Source organism: Myotis yumanensis, unplaced genomic scaffold (assembly GCF_028538775.1).
Source record: "Myotis yumanensis isolate MYYU_CA2020_CCGP unplaced genomic scaffold, mMyoYum1.0.hap1 SCAF_12, whole genome shotgun sequence".
Taxonomy (NCBI): domain Eukaryota; kingdom Metazoa; phylum Chordata; class Mammalia; order Chiroptera; family Vespertilionidae; genus Myotis; species Myotis yumanensis.
This window is the reverse complement of record NW_027223763.1, coordinates 29,118,915-29,141,040: the sequence shown is the minus strand read 5'-3', so window position 1 is coordinate 29,141,040 and position 22,126 is coordinate 29,118,915. Positions and strand designations below refer to the sequence as shown.

Below are 22,126 nucleotides of genomic sequence, written 5' to 3'. Positions count from 1 at the left end.
TTCTTTTTCATGGTAGATATCCCAGAGGAAGAAGCCAGATATTGGACCTACAAATTGGAGCAAATCAATGCCTTGGGTGCTGACAATGAGGTAGGAACAGCCTTATTTGCAATATGTAGAGGTAGAGAAAATCTTTTTATAGAACACTTTATAGTTTTTCAACAGAGGGACCTGTGAGTATGTTCAAGAATGAAAGACTTTAAACTGTGTTAAAGAAAAAGGCATCTCGCCCTAACCGGTTTGGCTCAGTGGATAGAGCGTCAGCCTATGGACTCAAGGGTCCCAGGTTAGATTCTGGTCAAGGGCATGTACCTTGGTTGCGGGCACATCCCCAGTGGGGGGTGTGCAGGAGGCAGCTGATCGATGTTTCTTTCTCATCGATGTTTTTAACTCTCTATCCCACTCCCTTCCTCTCTGTGAAAAATCAATAAAATATATTTTTAAAAAAGAAAAAAGGCCGAAACCGGTTTGGCTCAGTGGATAGAGCGTCGGCCTGCGGACTGAAGGGTCCCAGTTTCGATTCCGGTCAAGGGCATGTACCTGGGTTGCGGGCACGTCCCCAGTGGGAGATGTGCGGGAGGCGGCTGATCGATGTTTCTCTCGCATTGATGTTTCTAACTCTCTATCTCTCTCCCTTCCTCTCTGTAAAAAATCAATAAAATATATTTAAAAAAAAAAAAAAAGAAAAAGGCACCTGGAAGATTGCCTGACATTTCATTAGAAGGATTTTTCTCCTACTTTTCCTATTCTTCTCAGTGTTGCCCAGAAGTGGCTGAATTGGCAGTAGTCTGGCTCTAGATTGTTGGGGAAGGAGCTTATACTAGAAAAACTGTTCTCTTGTTACACAGATGAACAAAGGCATTTCTTCTGCTAGTTCCCAGATTTTTGGATCTATATATCCTTATTTGTTTGCTTTTTAAAAGGATGTTTAGACTATTACATGCTTGGTGTCCTGCTGTACTAACTTATCTCCAGAAATGGATCTGTTGCACAGAAAAGAACACAACTCAATCTGGGCCATCAGGAATAGGGAATGCTCTTGATATTGGTGGCGGAGGGAAAAATAAGTTATTTTACTTTTGGAAAAGTACCACTTTTGCTACTCTGGTTTTGATTTCCATTTTCCTGATGATTAGTGATGTTGAACATCTTTTCATATGTACGTTGGCCATCTGTATCTTCTGTGGAAAAATGTCCTTTCATGTCCTCTGCCCAGTTTTTGATTGGGTTATTTATTTATTTTGTTATTGAGTTGTTTGTGTTTTATATATTAACCCCTTATTGTATATATCATTTATGAAATCTTGATAATTACTGAATCTTGGAGGTAAGTGTAAAGGTTTAAGTTTACTATGCTCATTTTTATGTCTGCTTACAAATTTTATGATGGTTTTATGCTGTGAAAACCATTAGGTGAAAGGCTGGTGGGATCACTTCATAATGGATGAAATAGGCTGATATCAGTTGAATCCACTATTGAAATTTAATATCACTAAAAGTGACATAAGACACCATCACCCCACCAAAAAGAAAAAAAAACAAACCCCACACACACCTTCAATATAAATTTCAATCTAATCCTCAGACTACTAGAAATAATTTCCAGTTTAAAGAAAGTAAGAGGGATAGAGGAACATGGTAAATAAAACCTTGGAATATAATCAGCCAAATCTAGAATGTACAGCATTCTACATAACAAATGAGAGAAGAAACAATTGTAGAATTAAAATGATTTAAAAGACATAATAACCAAATATGTACAATTTGATTGGATCATGAATTGAACAAATCAACTGTGACAAGATATCTTTGAGACAATAAAGAAAATTTGAATTCTGAGTAAGGTAGGCCTTAGCCGGTTTGGCTCAATGGATAGAGCGTCGTCCCGTGGACTGAATAAATAAATAGATAGATATAAATAATAAATAAATAAATAAGTAAATAGTATCTGACTTCACCCTGGCTGGTGTGGCTCAGTTGGTTGAGCATTGTCACATGCACCAAAAAGCTGCTGGTTTGATTTCTGGTCAGTGCATATGCTTGGGTTGTAGGCTTGATCCCCACCCAGTAGGGGTTGTGCAGGAGGCAGCCCATTGATGTTTCTCTCTCTCCCCACTCCCTTCTCCTCTCTCTAAAATCAATAAAAACATATTACAAAAATAAGATAAATTATACTTGACTTACAATCCTTCCTATCTACCTCTGATATTTGTATCATAGGTTATTGCTTGTATAGTATTCTATCTAATAATAGACAAACATGGTAATTGACCATACCTTTGCTACGCCTCCCATCGGCTAATCAGCGAGATATGTGCAAATTAACCGCCAACAAAGATGGCGGTTAATTTGCATACATAGGCGTGAAACGGCGGAGCGAAGACTGAAGGCGGCTCTGGCCAGGGCAGCGAAGGCTTGAAGGCGGCTCTGGCCGGAGCGAAGGCCTGGGTCCCGGAGGAAAACCGGTGCCGGCAGCCAGGGGAAGGGAAGGCCTATTGCATGAATCTTTTCGTGCAACAGGCCTCTAGTTTTATATATAAAAGTATATTTTTATACAAAAAATGTTTTGTATTTTGGATCCAACCACTTGAAAGGCCTTTCTCTACTGACACTGCTATATAAACCATCGTCAACTTTTGTCTGGATAATTGCAGTCATTGGTCTATTTCCCTTTTAGTTACCTACAGTTTATCTCACATAGTAGCCAGAGTGACTTTTTATTTTTTTAAAATATGTTTTAAAAAAATACATGTTATTGATTTTTTTTACAGAGAGGAAGGGAGAGGGATAGAGAGTTAGAAACATCGATGAGAGAGAAACATCGATCAGCTGCCTCCTGCACACCCCCCACCGGGGATGTGCCTGCAACCAAGGTACATGCCCTTGACAGGAATTGAACCTGGAACCCTTCAGTCCACAGGCTGACGCTCTATCCACTGAGCCAAACCAGTTAGGGCTTTAAATATGTTTTTATTGATTTTTTTTTTAGAGACAGAGGAAGGGAGAGGAAAAGAGATAAAAACATTGATGAGAGAGAAACATAGTTCAGCTGCTCCTGCACACCCCTTACTGGGGATCAAGCCTGGAGCCTGGGCACTGGGAATGGAACTGGTGACCTCTTGGTACATTGGTCAATGCTCTACCAACTGAGACACACCTGATGGGTCAGAGTGATTTTTTATTTTATTTTATTTATTTATTTTTTAAAAAGTTTTTTATTTATTTATTTTTTAGAGAGAGAGGAAGGGAGAGGGATAGAGAGATAGAAACATTGACGAGAGAGGAACATCATCGATTGGCTGCCACCTACACGGCCTTTACTGGGATTGAGCCTGCAACCAAGGTACATGCCCTTGACCAGAGTCGAACCTGGGACCTTTCAGTCCGCAGGCTGATGCTCTATCCATTGAGCCAAACCAGCTAGGGCGAGAGTGATTTTTTAAGAGTCTCATGCTCTACCGACTGAGCTAGCCGGGCACCTGTAGAGAGTGATTTTTTAAATGTTTATTGGTTTGAGAGAGAGAGGAAAGGAGGGGACGAGGGAGGAGGGGAGAGAGAGAGACAAGAGAGAGAGACAGACAGAGATAGAGAGAGAGAAGCATTGATTTGTTGTTCTACTTATTTATGCAATCATTGGTTGATTCTTGTATGTGCCTGGCTGGAGATTGAATCCACAACCTTGGCAAATCAGGACTATACTCTCACCAATTGAGTTAGCTGGGCAGGGCCAGAGTGATTTTTAAAGTGTAATCAAGTCACATCTCTCTTGTGTTTAAAACTCTAAATGGCCTCCCAATACACTAGAATAAAATCTAACTCCTTACCATGGTTTACATACTCTACTTCCCCATTGCCTGGAACAAGGCTTTGCACATAATAAGTGCTCAAGAAATATCTGTTAAATGAGTGACACATTTATCGGCAATGTTAGGAAAGCTCTGTATTGCCCAGTATGTCACAACTTATTAATAAGTGGCAGAGTCAGGATGAAAACTCCAGATTATTTGCAAGTTGCTGGACCACGTTGTTTTCCCAGTCTTCCAATGGGATCTGCACCAAACTATTCTGTCTTCCAAACTATATACCTGTGTTAAAGTGTTTATGTCTTTTTCTTTTTTGTTTTGCCTTTTCAAATCCTGCCCATCCTCAAGACTTAAATTTAATTAAAAATTTTAGAGAAAAATTTTTATGGCTTCAGTACTCTGTATTTGCTTTTTGTTTTTGTTAACTTTAACCCAATTCTCTTTCTCTTTCCCTCCCTCCCTCCCTTCCTTCCTTGAGAGAGTGGAAGGAAGGGAGGGAGGGAGAGAGAGAGAGAGAGAGAGAGAGAGAGAAATTGATGTGAAAGAGACACATCAATTGGTTGCCTTCCCCAATTGGTTGCCTTCCCCACATGTCCAGACCAGGACCAGGACTAGGGATCAAACCTACAACCCAGGTATGTGCCGTTGACCAGAAATTGAACCCATGATCCTTTGATGCTCAGGCCAATGCTCTAACCATTTAGAAACACCAGCCAGGGCACTCTGTATTTGTCTTTTTGGTGGTAAATGGTGGTGGATTGGGTTGGGAAGGCTAGAGTGTAAATGTGAAGGGGACTGGAGTAGATTTCAGATGTTGCATTGTATGCTTAAATAAGTAATTGCACACATGACCTCATGAGGGAGGAAGCACTGTTACTTTTTTTTTTAACATCAGAAACTCAGTCTCGGAGAGGTTTTCAGTTCCGTCACTCCAATGGGGAAATCTATACTTTATCCATAGGAAAACTTAGAAGACTGCATTTTCTACGTCTTCTGAACCTTCTCTAAAACTAAGCCTTCTCTGCCTTGGCTGGGCGGCTCAGTTGGTTGGAGCATTGTCCTGAACACCAAAAGGTTGCAGGGTTGACTCCCAGTCAGGGCACATACCTAGGTTGTGGGTTCAATCCCCGGTCGGGGTGCGTACGGGAGGCAACTGATCAGTGTTTCTCACATAGATGTTTCTCTCTCTGTCTCTCTCTCTCCCCTTTCCTCTCTCTCTAAAAATAATACACGTCCTCCAGTGATAAATCTTTTAAAAAGTTAAAAAAACAACAACAGACTAAGCCTTCTACAGCTGCTTGGCAGGTGTCCTTGGCCAGAATGGTCTCTGCTATCCTGATTTAGCCTGTTGCATGGGACCAGTGTCATTTCTGATATTCTGGCCTTTATGTTGGGATCGCACAGGGAAATCAGCAGCAGGATCATCTATTTCTTTTCAGTAAAAACTTTGACTCTCGTCAAACACTAAACCTTTTTCCAGGTACCTGTGATTTTTTCCCTCTTTACTTGGGCCTCTTATTATATGTGTTTTTTTTTCTTCTTTCTGCTTCTAGTATTCTATTCAAGAAGAAAGCCAGAGGAAGCCATTGCCCAGTGCTGCCGCCCAGTGTTGTAAGTGAGAAACTTATCTCTGAAGCTCTTAATCACAGCTTTCTGTGAGTTCTCCAAATGTGGCTTGTTTTGAATTGGGGAGGATGGTGTTGTGGTGTGAGTAAACAGTATATATTCTAGAAACACACCTATGTATATATTCAGACCCATGCCTCCAATGGATCTCTGCCCAGTAGCTTTAGGAAGAGGTCTTTTGGTTTTGTGTGGCTGTAGGCAGGGCAATGGTGCTCATCGTTTTTGTCCATTTGCCAGCTTTTATCCCAGGAGGAATGATTTTACTTTTTCTATCCCCATTTACCAGTTATTATTCTTTTAAGACTTTGTTTAATGTCATTAACTTTGGAAAATCTTTTGGCCACTTTGTTCTTCCCGCAAGTCTAGCTAGATGTCTCTCCTCTATAGTACCCTGTGATTGCATTTATTATATAACCTACCATGTATTATAATCTATGTATATTTCTTTGACAGGAACACAGAGTTTTTAAAGGCATAGAAATTCTTCCTTTTGTATTCCTAGCATCTGGCTCAATACCTGATACATAGTATAGTACGCCTCATTAAAGTTTGATAAATGTTTGAGTAAGAGAACTTGTCATTTCTCCTGAGATTAACTTATCCAAATCACACAGATTTCTTCTTGAAATGAACCATGCATTGTTGCTATATTGCTACCTTCTCCTTAATTTCTCTTAAAACAGCTTGAGGATTCACTAAAGGAATGATTTGGAGTCTGTTCTCTTTCAATTTTTCAAGCTGTGGGGTGTGTGTGTGTGTGTGTGTGTGTGTGTCTGTGTCTGTGTGTTGTACTTTTGTTGTTGTTGTTACTATAGTTTTTCTGAACCACATGTCAAACTCTTATCAATTGCATGTTGAAATTGGTAGTAATAGTAATTGTAGTAATACTACTACTAATAAGAACCATAGCATCTAACATTTTGAGGTCTTACAGTATGCCAGATGCTGGTCTAAGAACTAAAAAGTACTAACTTATTTGATCTTCACAACAACCCTAAGACATAGATTTTACTCTTGTCTCTCCATTTTTCAGATGAGGAAACTGAGGCATATAGAGATTGAGTAATTTGCCACAAATTACATAAGTTGTAAGTGGTGAAGTAAATATTCAAACACAGACAACCTGACTTGATAGTCCATGCCTTGAACCGCTTTGTTATATTACCTCCATCATATTGTTTTTGAGAATGAAAACCTCTATTTATGGTTTATAAATTCATTGGTTGCCTTCTATCCTATAGGCTACTTTCCTGATAAAAGTAAGACCAATGGCAGAGGTCAACATTTTTTCTTTATTTAAGAAAACCTATTTTTTATGATTTATTACTCTTCCCCCTTTTTGGTTATTTAGGACATAGAATTTATCAAACATTTAGGGTTATAGAGACCAGAAGAATCTAAATTGAAGAGCAGGTTGTGAATTCAAAGTCTATAGGTTCTTTCCAAAGTTATTGTAATGAGCGAATTTTTATCTTTATTTTTCTCTTTTCTGTCACTAACTTGATGAAAGTTTCTCTGTGTGTGTGGTTCTTTTTAAAATATGTTTTTATTGAGTTCAGAGAGGAAAGGAGAAGGAGAGAGAGATAGAAACATCAATGATGAGAGAGAATCATTGACCAGCTGCCTCCTGCACGCCCCACACTGGGGATTAAGCCTGCAACCTGGGCATGTGCCCTGACCGGATATCGAACCGTGACCTCCTGGTTCATAGGTCAATGCTCAACCACTGAGCCACGTCAGCTGGGCTGATTTAGTTGATATTTAAATGAGACTTTTAGACTTGAGTTGATGCTGGAATGAGGTAAGACTTTTGGGGCTGATGGGATGGAATGAATATATTTTGAAGGTGATAAGAATATGCATTTGTGGCTTTGGGACAGAGGCAGAATGCTTTTGGGCTGAATTGTGTCCTCTAAAACTCATGTTGAAGGCCTAACCCCTCAATGTGACTGTATTTAGAGATAGAGCTTGTGAGGAAGTGTTAAAGTTTAAATGATGTCATAGGGTGGGGCTCTAATCTGATAGGGCTGGTGCCCCTTTAAAAAGAGGAAGAGCCCTGGCTAGTGTGGCTAGAGTGTCAGCTGTCCACCAAAGGGTCTCAGGTTCTCCGGGTCAAGGACACATAACTGGGTTGCAGGTTCGATCCCTGGCCCCAGTTGGGGTGCGTGTGGGAGGCAACCAATTGATGTGTCTCTCGCATGTATTCTTCTCTCTCTTCCTCTTTCCTCTTCCTCCTCCCTCCCTCCCTCCCTCTCACTTTCTCTAAAAAATCAATGGAAAAAAATATCCTCGGGTGAGGATTAACAAAAAAATAAAATAAAATACAAAGAGACACCAGAGCTCTCTCTGCCATGTGAGGACACAGCAAGAAGATGGTCATTTGCAAGCGAGGAAGAGGGCTCTCATCAGAAACTGAACCCTGCCAGAACTTCGATCTTTGATTTTTCAGCCTCTAGAAACTGAGAAAATAGATTTCTGTTGTTTAAGCCACCCAGTCTATGGCATTTTGTTATGGCAGCCAGAGCAGACTAATACACTTAGGGAAACAAATCTATATAATTGGAAGGAAAATATCTGGAAAAAGAGGCACCAAAATATTAACCAAATTTGTCTCTGATAGTGGGATTATGACTTTTTAAAAAACATATTTTTATTGATTTCAGAGAGGAAGGGAGAGAGAGAGAGAGAGATAGAAACATCAGTAATGAGAGAGAATCATTGATCGGCTGCCTCCTGCACACCCCCTACTGGGGATCGACCCCACAATGTGGGCATGTGCCCTTGGCTGGAATCGAACCTGGGACTCTTCAGTCCCCAGGCCGATGCTCTATCCATTGAAGCAAACTGGCTAGGGCTACCAGTTACAATTTAAGAGGAAGGGCCCTGGCCAGTGTGGCTTAGTTGGTTGAGTATTGTCCAGTGAACTCTTCCAGTTCTTACATTTTCTAAATAATTAACTAAGTACTACTTTTACTAGTTAAAAGTTATTAAGAGGAGTAATGGAGTCATTGAGTCCTTGTTCTAGATCTGTGTTTGCTGTCGTCTCTCTGAGTGTCTTTGGAAGTCTTTCCACTTGTCTACTTAAGTTTCTTGATGCATAAAAAAGAATTGGTCTAAATGAGCTCTAGATTGTACCTACAGATAGGTATAGAGTTCAGATTAGCAGTTCTCCTGCTTAGGTAGATATCTAACCTGTCTGGCTCCCATTTTTTGCCAGCATCCCCAAATTGTATTCATCTTTCCCCTCCCCAGGAGATAGGGAATGGATGGGCTAACCTCTCTTCACCAATAGCTGCTCTTGCAAAAGATTAAAGAGTTCCACCCACATTCTACAAGACAGCTGGCAAGGATTCAGTTAATTGTCTTATAAAATTTCCTAAAATAGGATTTGTCCTATTGTTTCTTCATAATTAGATTCTGGTTACTACCTAGCTGATACTAATTTTTAAAAATTATTTGTGATTATTTGTGATGCTGATGTTAATTATTAGTTCAGATGGTGTTTTCTGGATCTTTCCACTGTTAGGGTATTCCGCCCCCCCCCCCCTTTGTAATTAATAAGTAATCTGGAGGGGGGCATAGTACTTTGAGACTGTGTGTACATATCCTATTTTCTCATAACTTTTCATTCATTAATATTATAATCTGTTATGATGGTTGCAAAATGATGATTTTCTAATTCTGTCATTACTTTTACATTGAGTAGCTGTCTTTTTCTCTTCTCTCCTTTTTTTATGACTGTCACTATGAACTCATGAATTCTTTTTTAAAAGAGCTTTTTAAATTTATTTTTAGAGAGAGGGGAAGGGAGTGGGAGAAAGAGAAACAGCCATCTGAGAGCAATACATTGATCGGCTGCCTCCTGCATGCCCCTACCCTGAAGCCTCTTTTTCAAATATGCTAGCATTATTATCAGTTCATTAAATGTGCTTTTGTATGTATAATTTCATTTACCTGAAACATTTTAACCCCCCCCCCTTCTTGGTATTTGTCCCTAGTAAAATCTAACTGTCCTCATTAATTGTTCTACTGGTTAGTGAAATGTTTTAGTGCATTTTGGGAGTGGAGAAGGTAACTGGCTTAATTAACCTGGTGTTATTTCTCTTATAATAATGGTAATGGGCTTAAGTGAGAATAGGGAACTGGTTGTCCAGACAGCATAACTACTGTTATTTTCATGGGTTAGTAATGGAACTGTAGATGGAATTGGGTCATTTGTTTGGTTTACTCATGCTATAAGCATTTATTGACCACTTACTACGCATAAGAAACTGCTATGCAGTGCTGTGGAACATTGAGGAAAGAGGCAATGTCTTGTAAGCAGAGGCTTCTTTGGTCCCAGAGTTTCACTGAGAAACAGTATTGTTACTTGCCTGGAGCAATCTAGGTTGCAAGCTAATCTGAAGTCCTACATGATTATTTTTCAGTTTTCTTTTTAAAAGAAACAAGATAATTACCCCTTAGCAGTTGCTATGACAACTGTGCTATGGCCTGGGAGAATTTTCAGCTGAAGTCCCTCTCTCCCCAAGGTTAGAAAGTTTAATAAATTATTAAAATTTAAAAATTGCACAGTATCCTTTCAGAGAAGAAGCCATAGGTGGTAGGAAGAAGGTAAGTACATAGGAAGAAAACTGACACTCAGTGTACAGTTAAATTAAACAGTCTGTGACTAGTAGTCCCATATCCCCAGGATTGGAAGTTAGCTCAGGTAATGAAGCCAGCCTGTGTTGGCATCATTCGATGCTTCTAGAATTTTGATTCTTACAGCAAGCTTTCAAGGGAACTGCATCCTCAGAACTCTGACATGGGCGATCTCTCAGCAAACATTAGGGCTGTCAGAGTGTGCCGACCCTCCCACTACCTATTTATCAGGAACCTATAAGGCAAGCAAAAATCTGGCAATATGACAAAACTAATTTCCTCTTGTAATCCTTACAACTTTTTCAAGATTATATAGCTAGTATGTGGCAGGGCTAGAATAACTTAGCTTTGACTTCAAGACCAATATGAAGCCAAATTATTCATTGTTTCTTAGGATAAAGGCCTATATTTAGTGATTTCTTTGTCACATTTGTTGCCTCAAATTTAGTTTGAGTGTGGAATAGTGGTTAAATTTAATTAATATTGAATTTTTAATTTTGAAAAATGAATAGAAAATGTAATTTCTCCTGTCATTCAAAGCTTCTGTGTTTTAATAGATTTTATTTAAAATGTGTAGGTAATTGAGAAAAAAATGCTATCTCTGAGGACCCAACAGGCTACAGTGTTTTATTACATATTGAAAAATGAGAGCGTACGATTGTTCTTTGGCCTTTTAACTTTCAATAGAGAGAAGCAAAATTGGACACCATCGCTTCCAGAAAAGGGAATCACTCCCCCACTGAATCAGGACTGAGCCTCTCCTGGGTATACTGTGGTAGGCTCAGGTTTAATGAACACAGAGACAAGGAAGGGTTTCGTAGAGGCAGGTTGCGTTTTTCTCATTTGGAGTAAGGAAGGGTATATCAGCTTCTAAATGACGTTGTAGGCCAGAGGAGGTTTAAAAAGAGTATGGAAGCAGTAGTTTTCTTTTTTTTAATTCTTTTTTTAAATATATTTTATTGATTTTCTACAGAGAGGAAGGGAGAGGGATAGAGAGTTAGAAACATCAATCAGCTGCCTCCTGTACACCCCCTACTGGGGATGTGCCCACAACCAAGGTACATGCCCTTGACTGGAATCGAACCTGGGACCCTTCAGTCTGCAGGCCGGCGCTCCATCCACTGAGCCAAACCGGTTAGGGCGGAAGAAGTAGTTTTTTGTTATTCCCTATATAGTGACTAGTAGAGAGCAAGAGTACTTTGTGTGTAGATTTGTCTTATGCTTGGTAGAAGGCAGATGCTCTTTACATGTTATGTAAAATTAATGGAATACAAGTAGGGAAGGCTCAAATAAGGTAAGGTATATAATAATTGGTGGGCTGGGGAAATGATCTTTGAATTCTTCCTAAAATTGTCTCTGTCAATCTTTTCTTGCTACCACTTGCGGTGTTGTTAGGTCACTGGACCTATCTGGGCTGGGGAGAGCAGCAGAGTACGTAAGAATTTGAATTCCTTATAATTTTCTTGATCTTATCCTTTAACATACTCTCTCTGAACTATAAAGCTGGATATTCATGCATACAAGCATATATAACTTCACGTCCCCCCTCCCCCCCACCCCCCCCACCTTCCCCTCTCCTCCTTAAATCTCAGGAGATAGTTATCTTTAGTGAAATGTTATATCCTTTCAGGCTGGTTTCTTGGAGACTGTGTGTATATGATAAATTTCAAACCAAAGTCCCAGTTACAATTCTGACAGGATCTCCTGAGTTTTCTTTGCCAAAGACAAGTAGTTCCATCAGCCGCCAGTGTAGGAGGCCCTCTCCTTTGTTTTCTTGACTAAGGAGTGCAGTGACTAGAAGGAGAAGCATTATTCTGGGAGAGGTCATTGGTTTGGTGAAGTGAGCAAGAGGCCGATGACATGGTTTCGCTTTGCTTGAAGCAGCCCAGGCAGGCTAACTTTCTTCTAGAGCTTGGAGAGTGGGTAGTCTGTCCTTTCCAGCAAGATACACAGCCCTAGGCTAACAGTACTGGTTGTTACCCATCTGGCAAGGGGTTTTGGCTGAGTCCCAGTGATTAGGTGTCCAATAGGTGCTTAGAGGCACTAAATTTTGTCCTGTTAATGGAATTTCTCATGGAGTATGTATTTTCTGTGATTTGAATCCTGAGTATTTTCACTAGGGAACTGCTCAAAGGCAGCCTAAGAGAGCTTGGATAACTTAAGGTTTTAACTTCAATAGAAAATAAGTAACTAATGAAAAATAAAAAGGTTTGAATTCTTTTTCCTTTCTTCTTTGGCTGGTAAGTTTCTGTCTGTACTCTGGATTTAAAGACAGAGACTTAATCCAGGAGCACCACACACCGGAGAGCCTCACTGTTCAGTATCTCATTCAATTTTGTTTGGGTGCCACTCTATGCCTGTGGCCCAGATTTGTCCCAGATTAGATTTCTTCTCCAGTTTACTTTACAGATTTATTTTCGGTCATTCCCTTCCATATTCTCTTTTTCTGTTCCTCTCTTTTGTCTCATTTCACTTCTCTATATTTCCTTTCTCCCATTCCCTCCTACTTTTCATATTCTATTCCCAATCTTTTCTTTCCATGGGTATTTTTTTTCTTAATATTTGTACTTTATTTCTTTAGTATAGAAATGCTGTCAGCCTTTAGGAAAGTTTTGGAATATCCCTCCCCTTAGCCTAGAAAAATAAAAAAGCAAAGCATGCCCTAGCCGGGTTGGGTTAGTGGATAGAGCATCAGCCTGTGGACTGAAGGGTCAGGGTTCAATTCTGGTCAAGGGCACATGCCAGGGTTGTGAGCTCGATCTCCAGTAGGGGGAGTGTAGGAGGCAGTCAATCAATGATTCTCTCTCATCATTGATGTTTCTCTCTTTCCCTCTCCCTTCCTCTCTGAAATCAATAAAAAGATATTAAAATAAAAAAGAATATCACACACACACACACACACACACACGCGCGCGCAAAGCATTATTTAGAAGTAATAGGTCAGATGCAGTGAGAAACTAAGGGTCCCTATCCTCAGTTCCTGGCTCTGGATCATGGGCTCCTACTTCTGGCTGAGCTGCTCTCTCTTGGCCTCACAATCAGTAGGATTGTCTATCACAGCTTCCTTTTTGGAGACTCAATTTTGGTCTTCTGGATTATGTGCTAATTCTTCTCCTGTCAGAATTTCAGTAGACTCTTTGCTTTGTCTTCTTTTTTTGTATCTGCCCCCTCCCCCTGTATGCATGAATAATTCAGTACTGACTTTTCCCACACTTAACTCGTTCTGTTGGTTCAGGGAGAATTATACCTGAAAGGCATTCTGGTTTTCATCCCTTGATCCTTTCTAGTCTTCAGAACAACAAATACATCAAGGATTAAAACCAGTGCCTCCAAAGTCTTTTTCCTAATATGTGATCAGAATGCTTTGTATTTCTTTTGACTGATCTTGTTCCTGCCCATTTTGAAGGTTAGCCTTTTTCTCGTACTGATTTTTCCCCTTGGGGTTCTAATCACTACCTCTTTTTTTTTCTTCTTGTGCTCACATGTTGCATTAAACTCAGATGGGAAAAGCTTACCCCTACATCCTGCTATACCCACAAGTGTTGTCTGGAATCCAATGTTCAAATTTTCTTCCTTGCGTGTAAAGCCCACATTTGTGCTGCTCCCTGTCTGTTTTAGTGGAATTACCTACTTGGCTGTAGAATGTAGAAGCCCAAGGGTCATTTTCCTGTTACCTTCCATTTGTCTCCAAGTTTTTATTTTTATTTTTTATTTTTAGAGAGAGAGAGGAAGGGACAGGAAGAGAGAGAGAAACATTCAAGTGAGAGCAAAACACTGATTGGCTGCCTCCTGCATGCCCCCTACCTGGGATCCAGCTGGGAATTGAATCGACAACCTTTCAGTGCATAGAGGATGATGCCCAACCAACTGGGCTACACCAACCAGGGCTTGTTTCCAAGTTTTATCATTTCTGCCTGGATTCCCCCACCCTAGTTCATTAACTCTTTTTAATTTCCACTGTATGGATGCAGGTCCTTATCTCCTTCATGAGAAAATGTAAAAGCCTAACCTTATGGTCTTCAAGAGGCTTCTGTTTCCCATACTACTTCTAAGGTGTTGTTTTTTTTAATTACTAATATGAGGAATCCATCATTTGCTAAAAGTATCTCCTTTTTGGGATGGTGAATATTCCTTTTCCTCATTGCGAGCCAAGTGGGAACTTGGCAAGAAAGGAAATATGGGAATTTATTCGTTAGGTACATAGAGGATGGTGTCAGAAATGGCTTCCCTGTATAGTAACCTATAAAGCACAGTTAGGTTGAGCTCCCTTTCCAAGTACAGTGTTGCACATTTTTATTTTTGCTTGGAGCAGGATTTGTAATTGTGATCATCGTTTAGTGCTGGCCGGAAAAACAGAAATAATTCTATGAAATTATAGTCACTGTTAGATAAACTTGGCTGCATTATCAGCAAGATCCCATGGGCAGTGCATGTGTTTTCTTCTTCAGCCCATACTTTGGAGAGGAATTCTGAGCCTAGGGTGTTGGTGCTTGACAGGAATTATTACAAAAACCCAATGTTTCAGCATGATAGTTAAACTGCTGCTTTTCTCAGTGCATCTGGACCTTTAGGGTGACTCTTAAGCCTTGGCTTGACCCTCTCGATTTCCTTGGCCAGTTTCTGATGTTGGACCTGTTTGTTTGGTCCATTCATGTATTTTAAAGTCTGAAACATCAAGACAATTTTAAACAAAAAAATCTCTTTATTAAGATATGGGAAAACTATTTTTTTCCTTTTTCCTCCTTTTGATAATAGTAGAGGACCAGAATCTGTTTATGACATTTAAAAGCAGGTTTTCCTTAGGGTTATGATAGCTAGAGAAGTAGAATCTCAAAGAATTCTGCAGTGGAAAAATGTAACTCCTCTAAGAATCAACACTAAAATTAAACCAAGTATTCGGTCTCATTTGATAAGGGGAGAAACTAGTGGGTATTGAGACAGTTCTGCACATGGCTTTGAGGTCACTAGACTCGGTGCAACTCAGCTTGCTCTTGTTCTCACAGCTGGTGGCTACCTAAGTTAGAAGCAGAAAGAATTCTGAAGAATTAAGTAAAGCCTGGGTGCTTTGACTGTGCTTGTTCCACAGCTTTTGAAGATCCTGATAGTGCTGTCGATGACCGAGATAGTGACTATCGCAGTGAGACCAGCAACAGCATCCCGCCTCCTTACCATTCGACTTCCCAGCCCAACGCTTCTGTGCACCAGTTCCCTGTGCCTGTGCGATTGCCACAGCAGCTGCTACTTCAGGGCAGTTCCCGGGACTCTTGCAATGATTCTATGCAAAGTTATGATTATGACCTCGATTACCCAGAGCGGCGGGCTCTCAGGTGGGTGTTGGAAACAAAGCACTCTCTTTTCCTAGTATGCTGAGCTCAGGATACAACTGACATCAAGGATTTGGGCACTTTAACCTGAGGTGGTAATGGAAGTATAGCAGTAAGATGGGCCAAGATACAGTTATTTTGTGTACAGTTATTCTTTTCTCTTCCACACATTCACATTTATACGTTTCCATCAGAAATATTTCTCTTTATGATTAACGATTCTCAAATGGTGAGAGAATACCCACTGGGGGTGGATGTCTGGAAAAAGCCTGCTCACTTTTCTGCCCAGCCCGGAGATTTTGATTCACCCTTTACCAAAATTAAAAAAAGAAAATCGCAGATGTTACATGTTTGGATAACCTTCTTACCTAAATATTTCCCTGGGAATTTCAGAAGAAAACTACTATGGATCTCTCTGTAGCAGATTCAGTGCTTTTGCTGGACCTTTAAATTTTTTATTTTATTAATTTCTTAAATATATAAAACACTTGCATGGTTAAAAAAATGTTAAGGTGCAATACAGCATACAGCAAAGAATCTCCCACTCACACTTTTTGGCAAAAATAGTACAGATGATGTTTCCTTCACATAAGGTTACTTTGTCTCATTATTGGTGTTTAGTTTTATCTCTTGGTTAATAAATCTGTATATACCATATTTTTCCAATGTAAAGTTATCTTTCCCCTTTGTAATTAGGGATTTCTGGGTTATATCTGAGGTTGTGTCAATATTCTGTTTCCCCAACAACCTTTAACCCATTGACTTTAGCATCCATTGATGATCCTTACCTGAATCAATTGTTTCATTGGCTGGAGGTTAGTTTTTTAAAAACCATTCCAATTTAGCACATATTTTGGTTGCTGAAATTCACCTATGTTAGGATGATCCCTTTAAAAAAATATTTTTATTGTTTTCAGAGAGAGGAAGGGAGAGGGAGAGAGAGACAGAAACAATGAGAGAGAATCATTTTTTGGCTGCTTCATGCACATCCCCTACTGGGGATTGAGCCTGAAACCCCGGCATTTGCTTGACTCTGAATCAAACCGTGACCTCCTGGTTCCTGGATCGACGCTCAACCACTGAGCTGTACCGGCCGGGTGATGATCTCATTTTTTGCCCCATGTTACCAAACTGGTGAATACTATTTATATCTTGAGCCTCAGATGATGGTCCACCTGCTAGACATCATCCTGTCTCAATTTACTATCATTACTGAGTATATTTTCAATGAAAATTTTTTCATTTATCAACCATCAAATAGAATTCTCACTCTTTATAATCTGATTCTAAAAAGAAACATGCCAGGAATCCTACTATAGTTGGTCCCTACTCCTTGCTGGTTTAGTATTTAAATATTTGTATATTTTATTCATTTGATTTTAGTTGTTTATATTGTCCCAACTTTAAGGAAAAAACACACACACAACAACAACAACAACAAAATAAAACCCACATTTTTGGCCCTCTTTCCCCTCTGTATTTGCAAGCATTAGATGTACAGGCCAGTAGTAATAATGGCATATCAACCTAAATGACTACATACTCTGCTGGACAACTGCAGTTGCCTAATAAATACCCTATTATAATTTTATTTACTTCCTGGGCTACTGCTATAATAAGTAACGCTTAGAGGAGCATTAGTGATATACTTTAAGTTGCAAATTTTTCCCCTAAAATTTTTCTTTAATTGATCCCATATAAACCTGATTTTACTGTATTATATGAAATGAGGTTAAAAGTAAATACTTTATCAATTTCAGCAGAGGAAAAAATTAACATGAGTTTTTAAAAATATATTTTTATTAATTTCAGAGAGGAAGGGAGAGGGAGAGTGAGAGAGAAACATCAGTGATGAGAGAGAATCATTGCTTGGCTGCCTCCTGCGTGCCCCACACTGGGGATTTGAGCCAGCAACCTGGGCATGTGCCCTGACTGGAAATCGAACCATGACCTCCTGGTTCATAGGTCAATGCTCAACCACTGAGCCATGCCAGCTGGGCAACAGGATTTTTAAAAATCTTTATTGTTGAAAGTATTACAGGTGTCCTCCTTTTTCCCCCATCAACCCCCTCCAGTCTACCCCTGTAAGTAAACTTTTATTATAGACATTTTTAACTTAAAGGTTTGAAGTGATTTCTTTTTTAAAACTTTTTGAAGAAATTCTATCACTAGCATTGATTTTTTTAAACTTCTCTATTACTATAAATACTAAATTCTTGGAAATAGTCTAAGTTCTTAAGTTGTAAAGTTTTATAAGAAGAACATTTAAAAATCTTGAGGGAATAAACATGTTTGCAGTATCTTCCAATAAATCAGAAGTATAAGAATAAATAGCTTCATTCACTCTATCCCTGGCTATCTATTGATTTTAAGTTGTAACTATAAAGACTTTTTCCAGACTGGACTTAGTTTAGTTTGAGTTTTTGAGAATAATGGAGAGTAATGGAACTGCATGTAAAAAAAATATGTAAAGTTGATTTCCTCACTCTATCAAATGGACTTCTTCCTAATGAGTCCAGAATAATGGGAAATGTATGTAAATTATGTAAAAATACCTAATTTGAGGTTTGATAGTAGAATTGGACTTTGTTATATCGCCAAAGTATCTCTAGTGTTAAGGGGTTTCAAAAGACTATCAGTCTCAAAGACTAAAAATCTTAAAGATTTTTAGCCACTAAGTTACAACTTTGATCTTTTTTTCTGTTTCCTAAATAAATGCTATTCGATGTTAGATCTATAAAAGAACACACTGAGCTGACAAGCTCCTAGTCTGCAGGCTCTCTCTACACCCCTACCTCACTACATGGGAAGTAGGCAGTCTCTAACCTAACTGCAAGAAAGGTCAGCTCTCTTCTGTATTCATTGACTTAAGTTGAACATGTGGCTTCTGCCGTTGTACTCAATATAGAGAAAGATTTTTATTTCACTGTAATCCTCAATGCATACATATAGTCTTAGATTTCACAAATAACAATTATAACGCTTTAAATAATTTGCTTTTTTTGGCACTGTAACAAGGTTTGACTTCTGATAGTCAAAGACTATTTTTATTATGCGTATATTTTTTCTTTCTAAAAGAAATGTGTTTGACCATATTGTTGGCTATACTGCCTCAAATATAACTTTCAGCAGGTTAACAGCTTGGCTTCTCTTCAGACCCAAATTCATCAACAAATTTAGGTTTCTTGAAATCCCCTGATATATTTTCATGGAACACTTAACAGTTTTAAAGTTGGCATTGTAGATACATTCTGTATACCAGCGATTTTCAACTGGTGTGCTGCAAGAATTTTGAAAACATGCAATACCTGACTATTTAGTCAGGGGCACTGACCTCTTTTTCCTTAGATTGTCAAGTAAAAAATGACAACAGCCAACAACAACAGCTATCCGGTGTGAATGAATCAAAATCATACCTATTTTTTTGACAGATTGGCAAAAATATAATGTATTTTTTTGGTGTGTTGCAGAATTTTAAAAAATATATATTTTATTGATTTTTTACAGAGAGGAAGGGAAAGGGATATAGAGTTAGAAACATTGATGAGAGAGAAGTATCGATCAGCTGCCTTCTGCACACCCCCTACTGGGGATGTGCCTGCAACCAAGGTACATGCCCTTGACCGGAATTGAACCCGGGACCCTTCAGTCCGCAGGCCGATGCTCTATCCACTGAGCCAAACCAGTCAGGGCGTGTTGCAGAATTTTAGTAATTAGTTTATATGTGCCATGAGATAAAAAAGATTGAAAATCGCTGCTCTACTAGTATATTGCTGAGACATGTTCATTTAGTTTCTTTCTTAGAAAATAAAGGATTTTAAAAAACTTATGATAGCTAGTGAAGTATTTAAAAGTTACTATTATAGCTGTTCTTTTTTGATGTGGAAAATACTCTTTTACTACATTGCTATAATATTAATTTAAGATCATGTGGATTTCCTTATATTTTTCAGTCTGAATGGTTTTTATTAAATTGATAATTTTACTAATTCTAGTTTTCTTATTGGATGTGCACTAAATCTTATTTGTTTCTTTTCCCTGTTTTTCCTTTTTTCTTTGCTTCATATTTCTTCAAACTTATCTCTTTACACTAGACAAGGTTTACAGACTAAAACTGACAGAATTAGGATTATTTCAGCTTTCTCTGATACTGACTCTAAAGAGCAAGAAGGTATATATGAGCAGACAGAGGGGAAAACATCACAAGAATTGCTAGAAAACAGTAACATAAACATAAAAGAAGCACAGATAAAGGAAATTAAAACTCTTTCAAAAACTGATAAATGTTACAGCCAACAAGTACAACCAAATTACAAGAATTGGAAAAAGATACCCTTTCAGAGCCAAGAAACAGAATTCTCTATTGCCTCTAACTTTGACTTTAAGTTTGAAGCATCTGTTTCCTCCAGATATCCTCAGAAATATGATACAATTGATAGAAGAAGGAAAAAGAAACCCTTGTACAGTCATTTGGAAGACAATGAAAGAAGACAGTATAATGATAGATTAGGAACGAAGACTAACTTCAAAAGTATGTATCCTAATAGTGAAAATTGTAACCTTTGCGACATTGAAAAGAAGAAAAATAATTACCCAGTTTTGCACCCCTACAAAAATGGATTTGTGGTTAAGTGTGGCATGTGGGCCGCTAAGTTGGAAAGTCATGATTATGATCTTCCAGGTTGTTTTAAGAACTGCGAAAAGTCATCTGGCTTAACCCAGCATGTCACTGATTTCATTCCATTGGATATTCTTGAAGATTCTACTAGCAGTACTTCTGATGAACTTCTGGATTCGCCCATTTCTTCTGATAAGCAGGAAGGTTTACTGTCACCAACATGCCATCCATCCAATGTCCATCATATTAGAGGCTTTCCTAAAGAATATTATGTAGCAAATCCAGCATTCCCATTACAAAGGATGAATTGCAATGCAAACACACTTGGAGATCTGTCTGGGTGTCCCATGGAAGAGAGAACCCTTTCTTCTACTGAACCTAAGGAGAACTATATTGATACAATAGATGAGCTTCAGTGTTTTGTAGAAACAGTCTCAGAATATTTAGCAGAGAAGGAAGAGGAGATTGATAAATATGGTTCCCTTTCAAAAACTAAAAAAACATATAAAATTAATAGTACTGTTGATAATGCAGAACAAAAAAACCCTGGGGACCAAATGCCACCTATAAACATTGTCAAGAATGACAAGGACAAGGCCATCTATTTTCCTGAGTTGAATGGAGTGAAATGTGCTGTTGGTTCTTTGTTCAGTTCACTCACAGAAAAGGTGGGCTCGGGCACAAAGCATCTAACTTTCTCTCTGGAAAAGCTGGATTCTTTAGCTCCAGAGAGAACAGGAACTCTTATTAAAATAGAGACAATTAATTCGGGATCTAGACCCAGAGCCAAGTCAGTATCAGAGAAGGATCTTTCCATGCAATCTCCATTACCTTTTCAAACAATTGATAGTAAGGATTTTGGCAGACATGACAGAACCTCTGGAAATGAGCACATAGGCATTAAAACTGGAAGTTTAAGCTTTCAGGATGCAGCAGAAACTCTTGGAAGGGACTCTGCTCCACAGAGTCAGAGTTCAGTTATAAAGTCTGTTTTCAGCATGCTAACTCCATTAAAGATCTTTCCAGAAAAGGATGAAACCAAAAAAGGTAACAAGCCAACAAGAAAGGAAAGCTTCGTTGGGGGTGGTTCAGAATCAAGTCAAAGGGAAGACACACTTGGCAATGACAGCAGCATCATTGCTTTAGATAAGAGTCAGGGAGACAGTACAGGCTTGTCCCAAATGACCATAGGTGAGGATTTGTTGTCTTCCCAAGCAGCCAGTGAATCTTCAAACTTAGCTAGTTCTGCAAGTAAGAAAGATGATATTGAGAATCTGTTGGGAAGAAAACCCCGCATAGACCTCTCTCTGTTACCAGATGAACCAAAAATACTAGCATGTGCCAAAGATACTCCAGGACAGCCTTGTGTAGCTGGCAGTAGAACTGCAAATAAAGAGGCTTCTTCAACGGCATTAGAGAGAGACAGAGTTACTGGTGATGATGATTTCCTTGAGCCACTCAGAAAATCTTTTAGCCAGTTTTTACTCACTTCCACTGAAAACTGTTCAAAGGAAACTTTGTCAGAATCTAGGAAAGTTCATCAGTTGGAGGACAATGGATGGGAAAGGATCCCTAAGAAAGATGGACATTCCTTTTCTATTAGTGGAAAATTACATATTCCATTTCTCAGTGTTCTTAGTCATTCCGAAAAGCAGCAGGATTTAAGAGAGAAAGGAAGCGTTTTTCCTTTGTTTAAATTTCCTTTCACTGACAGCCATATCACTGTCAATGACCAGAGTTTTCATGGCTCAGAAGTAGCCACTGATGAAGAGATTCAAAGAAACTGCCATGAAAGTACCAAACTTAGTTCAATAAAATCTAGTTCAGTTACAAATATTCATAATAATGTAGGAAAATTTGGAGACACAGAGAAATTTAATAAAAATGACCAAAAAAATTGTCCTGAAGATGCCACACTTAATAAAATAAAGTCTGATTCAGTTCCAAATACTAATAATGATCTTGAGAAATTTGGGGATGTAGAGGTATTAAATTCCAGTGACCACACAGCAGAAGAGAACTGTGAAAGAGATACTTTAGCCATCCTTGCAGGGGTGCCCAAAGAGCATAGGCCTTCTGATTCAGGAGAAAGTAAGACTCTTACACAAGTGACA

The 22,126-nt window shown here is 38.9% G+C and overlaps 1 protein-coding gene across 5 annotated transcripts in view; it reads left to right on the top strand.

Moving 5' to 3' along the window:
- Positions 1–22,126, top strand: part of UNC13B (unc-13 homolog B) — a 138,484-nt gene that overhangs the window by 38,845 nt on the left and 77,513 nt on the right. For all 5 annotated transcript variants that reach the window (XM_070431279.1, XM_070431280.1, XM_070431278.1 and 2 more), the window contains exons 6-8: positions 17–90; positions 5,357–5,414; positions 15,157–15,397. In XM_070431279.1, the coding sequence (XP_070287380.1) occupies positions 17–90; positions 5,357–5,414; positions 15,157–15,397 (373 nt within the window). The remainder of the gene's footprint in view (positions 1–16; positions 91–5,356; positions 5,415–15,156; positions 15,398–22,126) is intronic.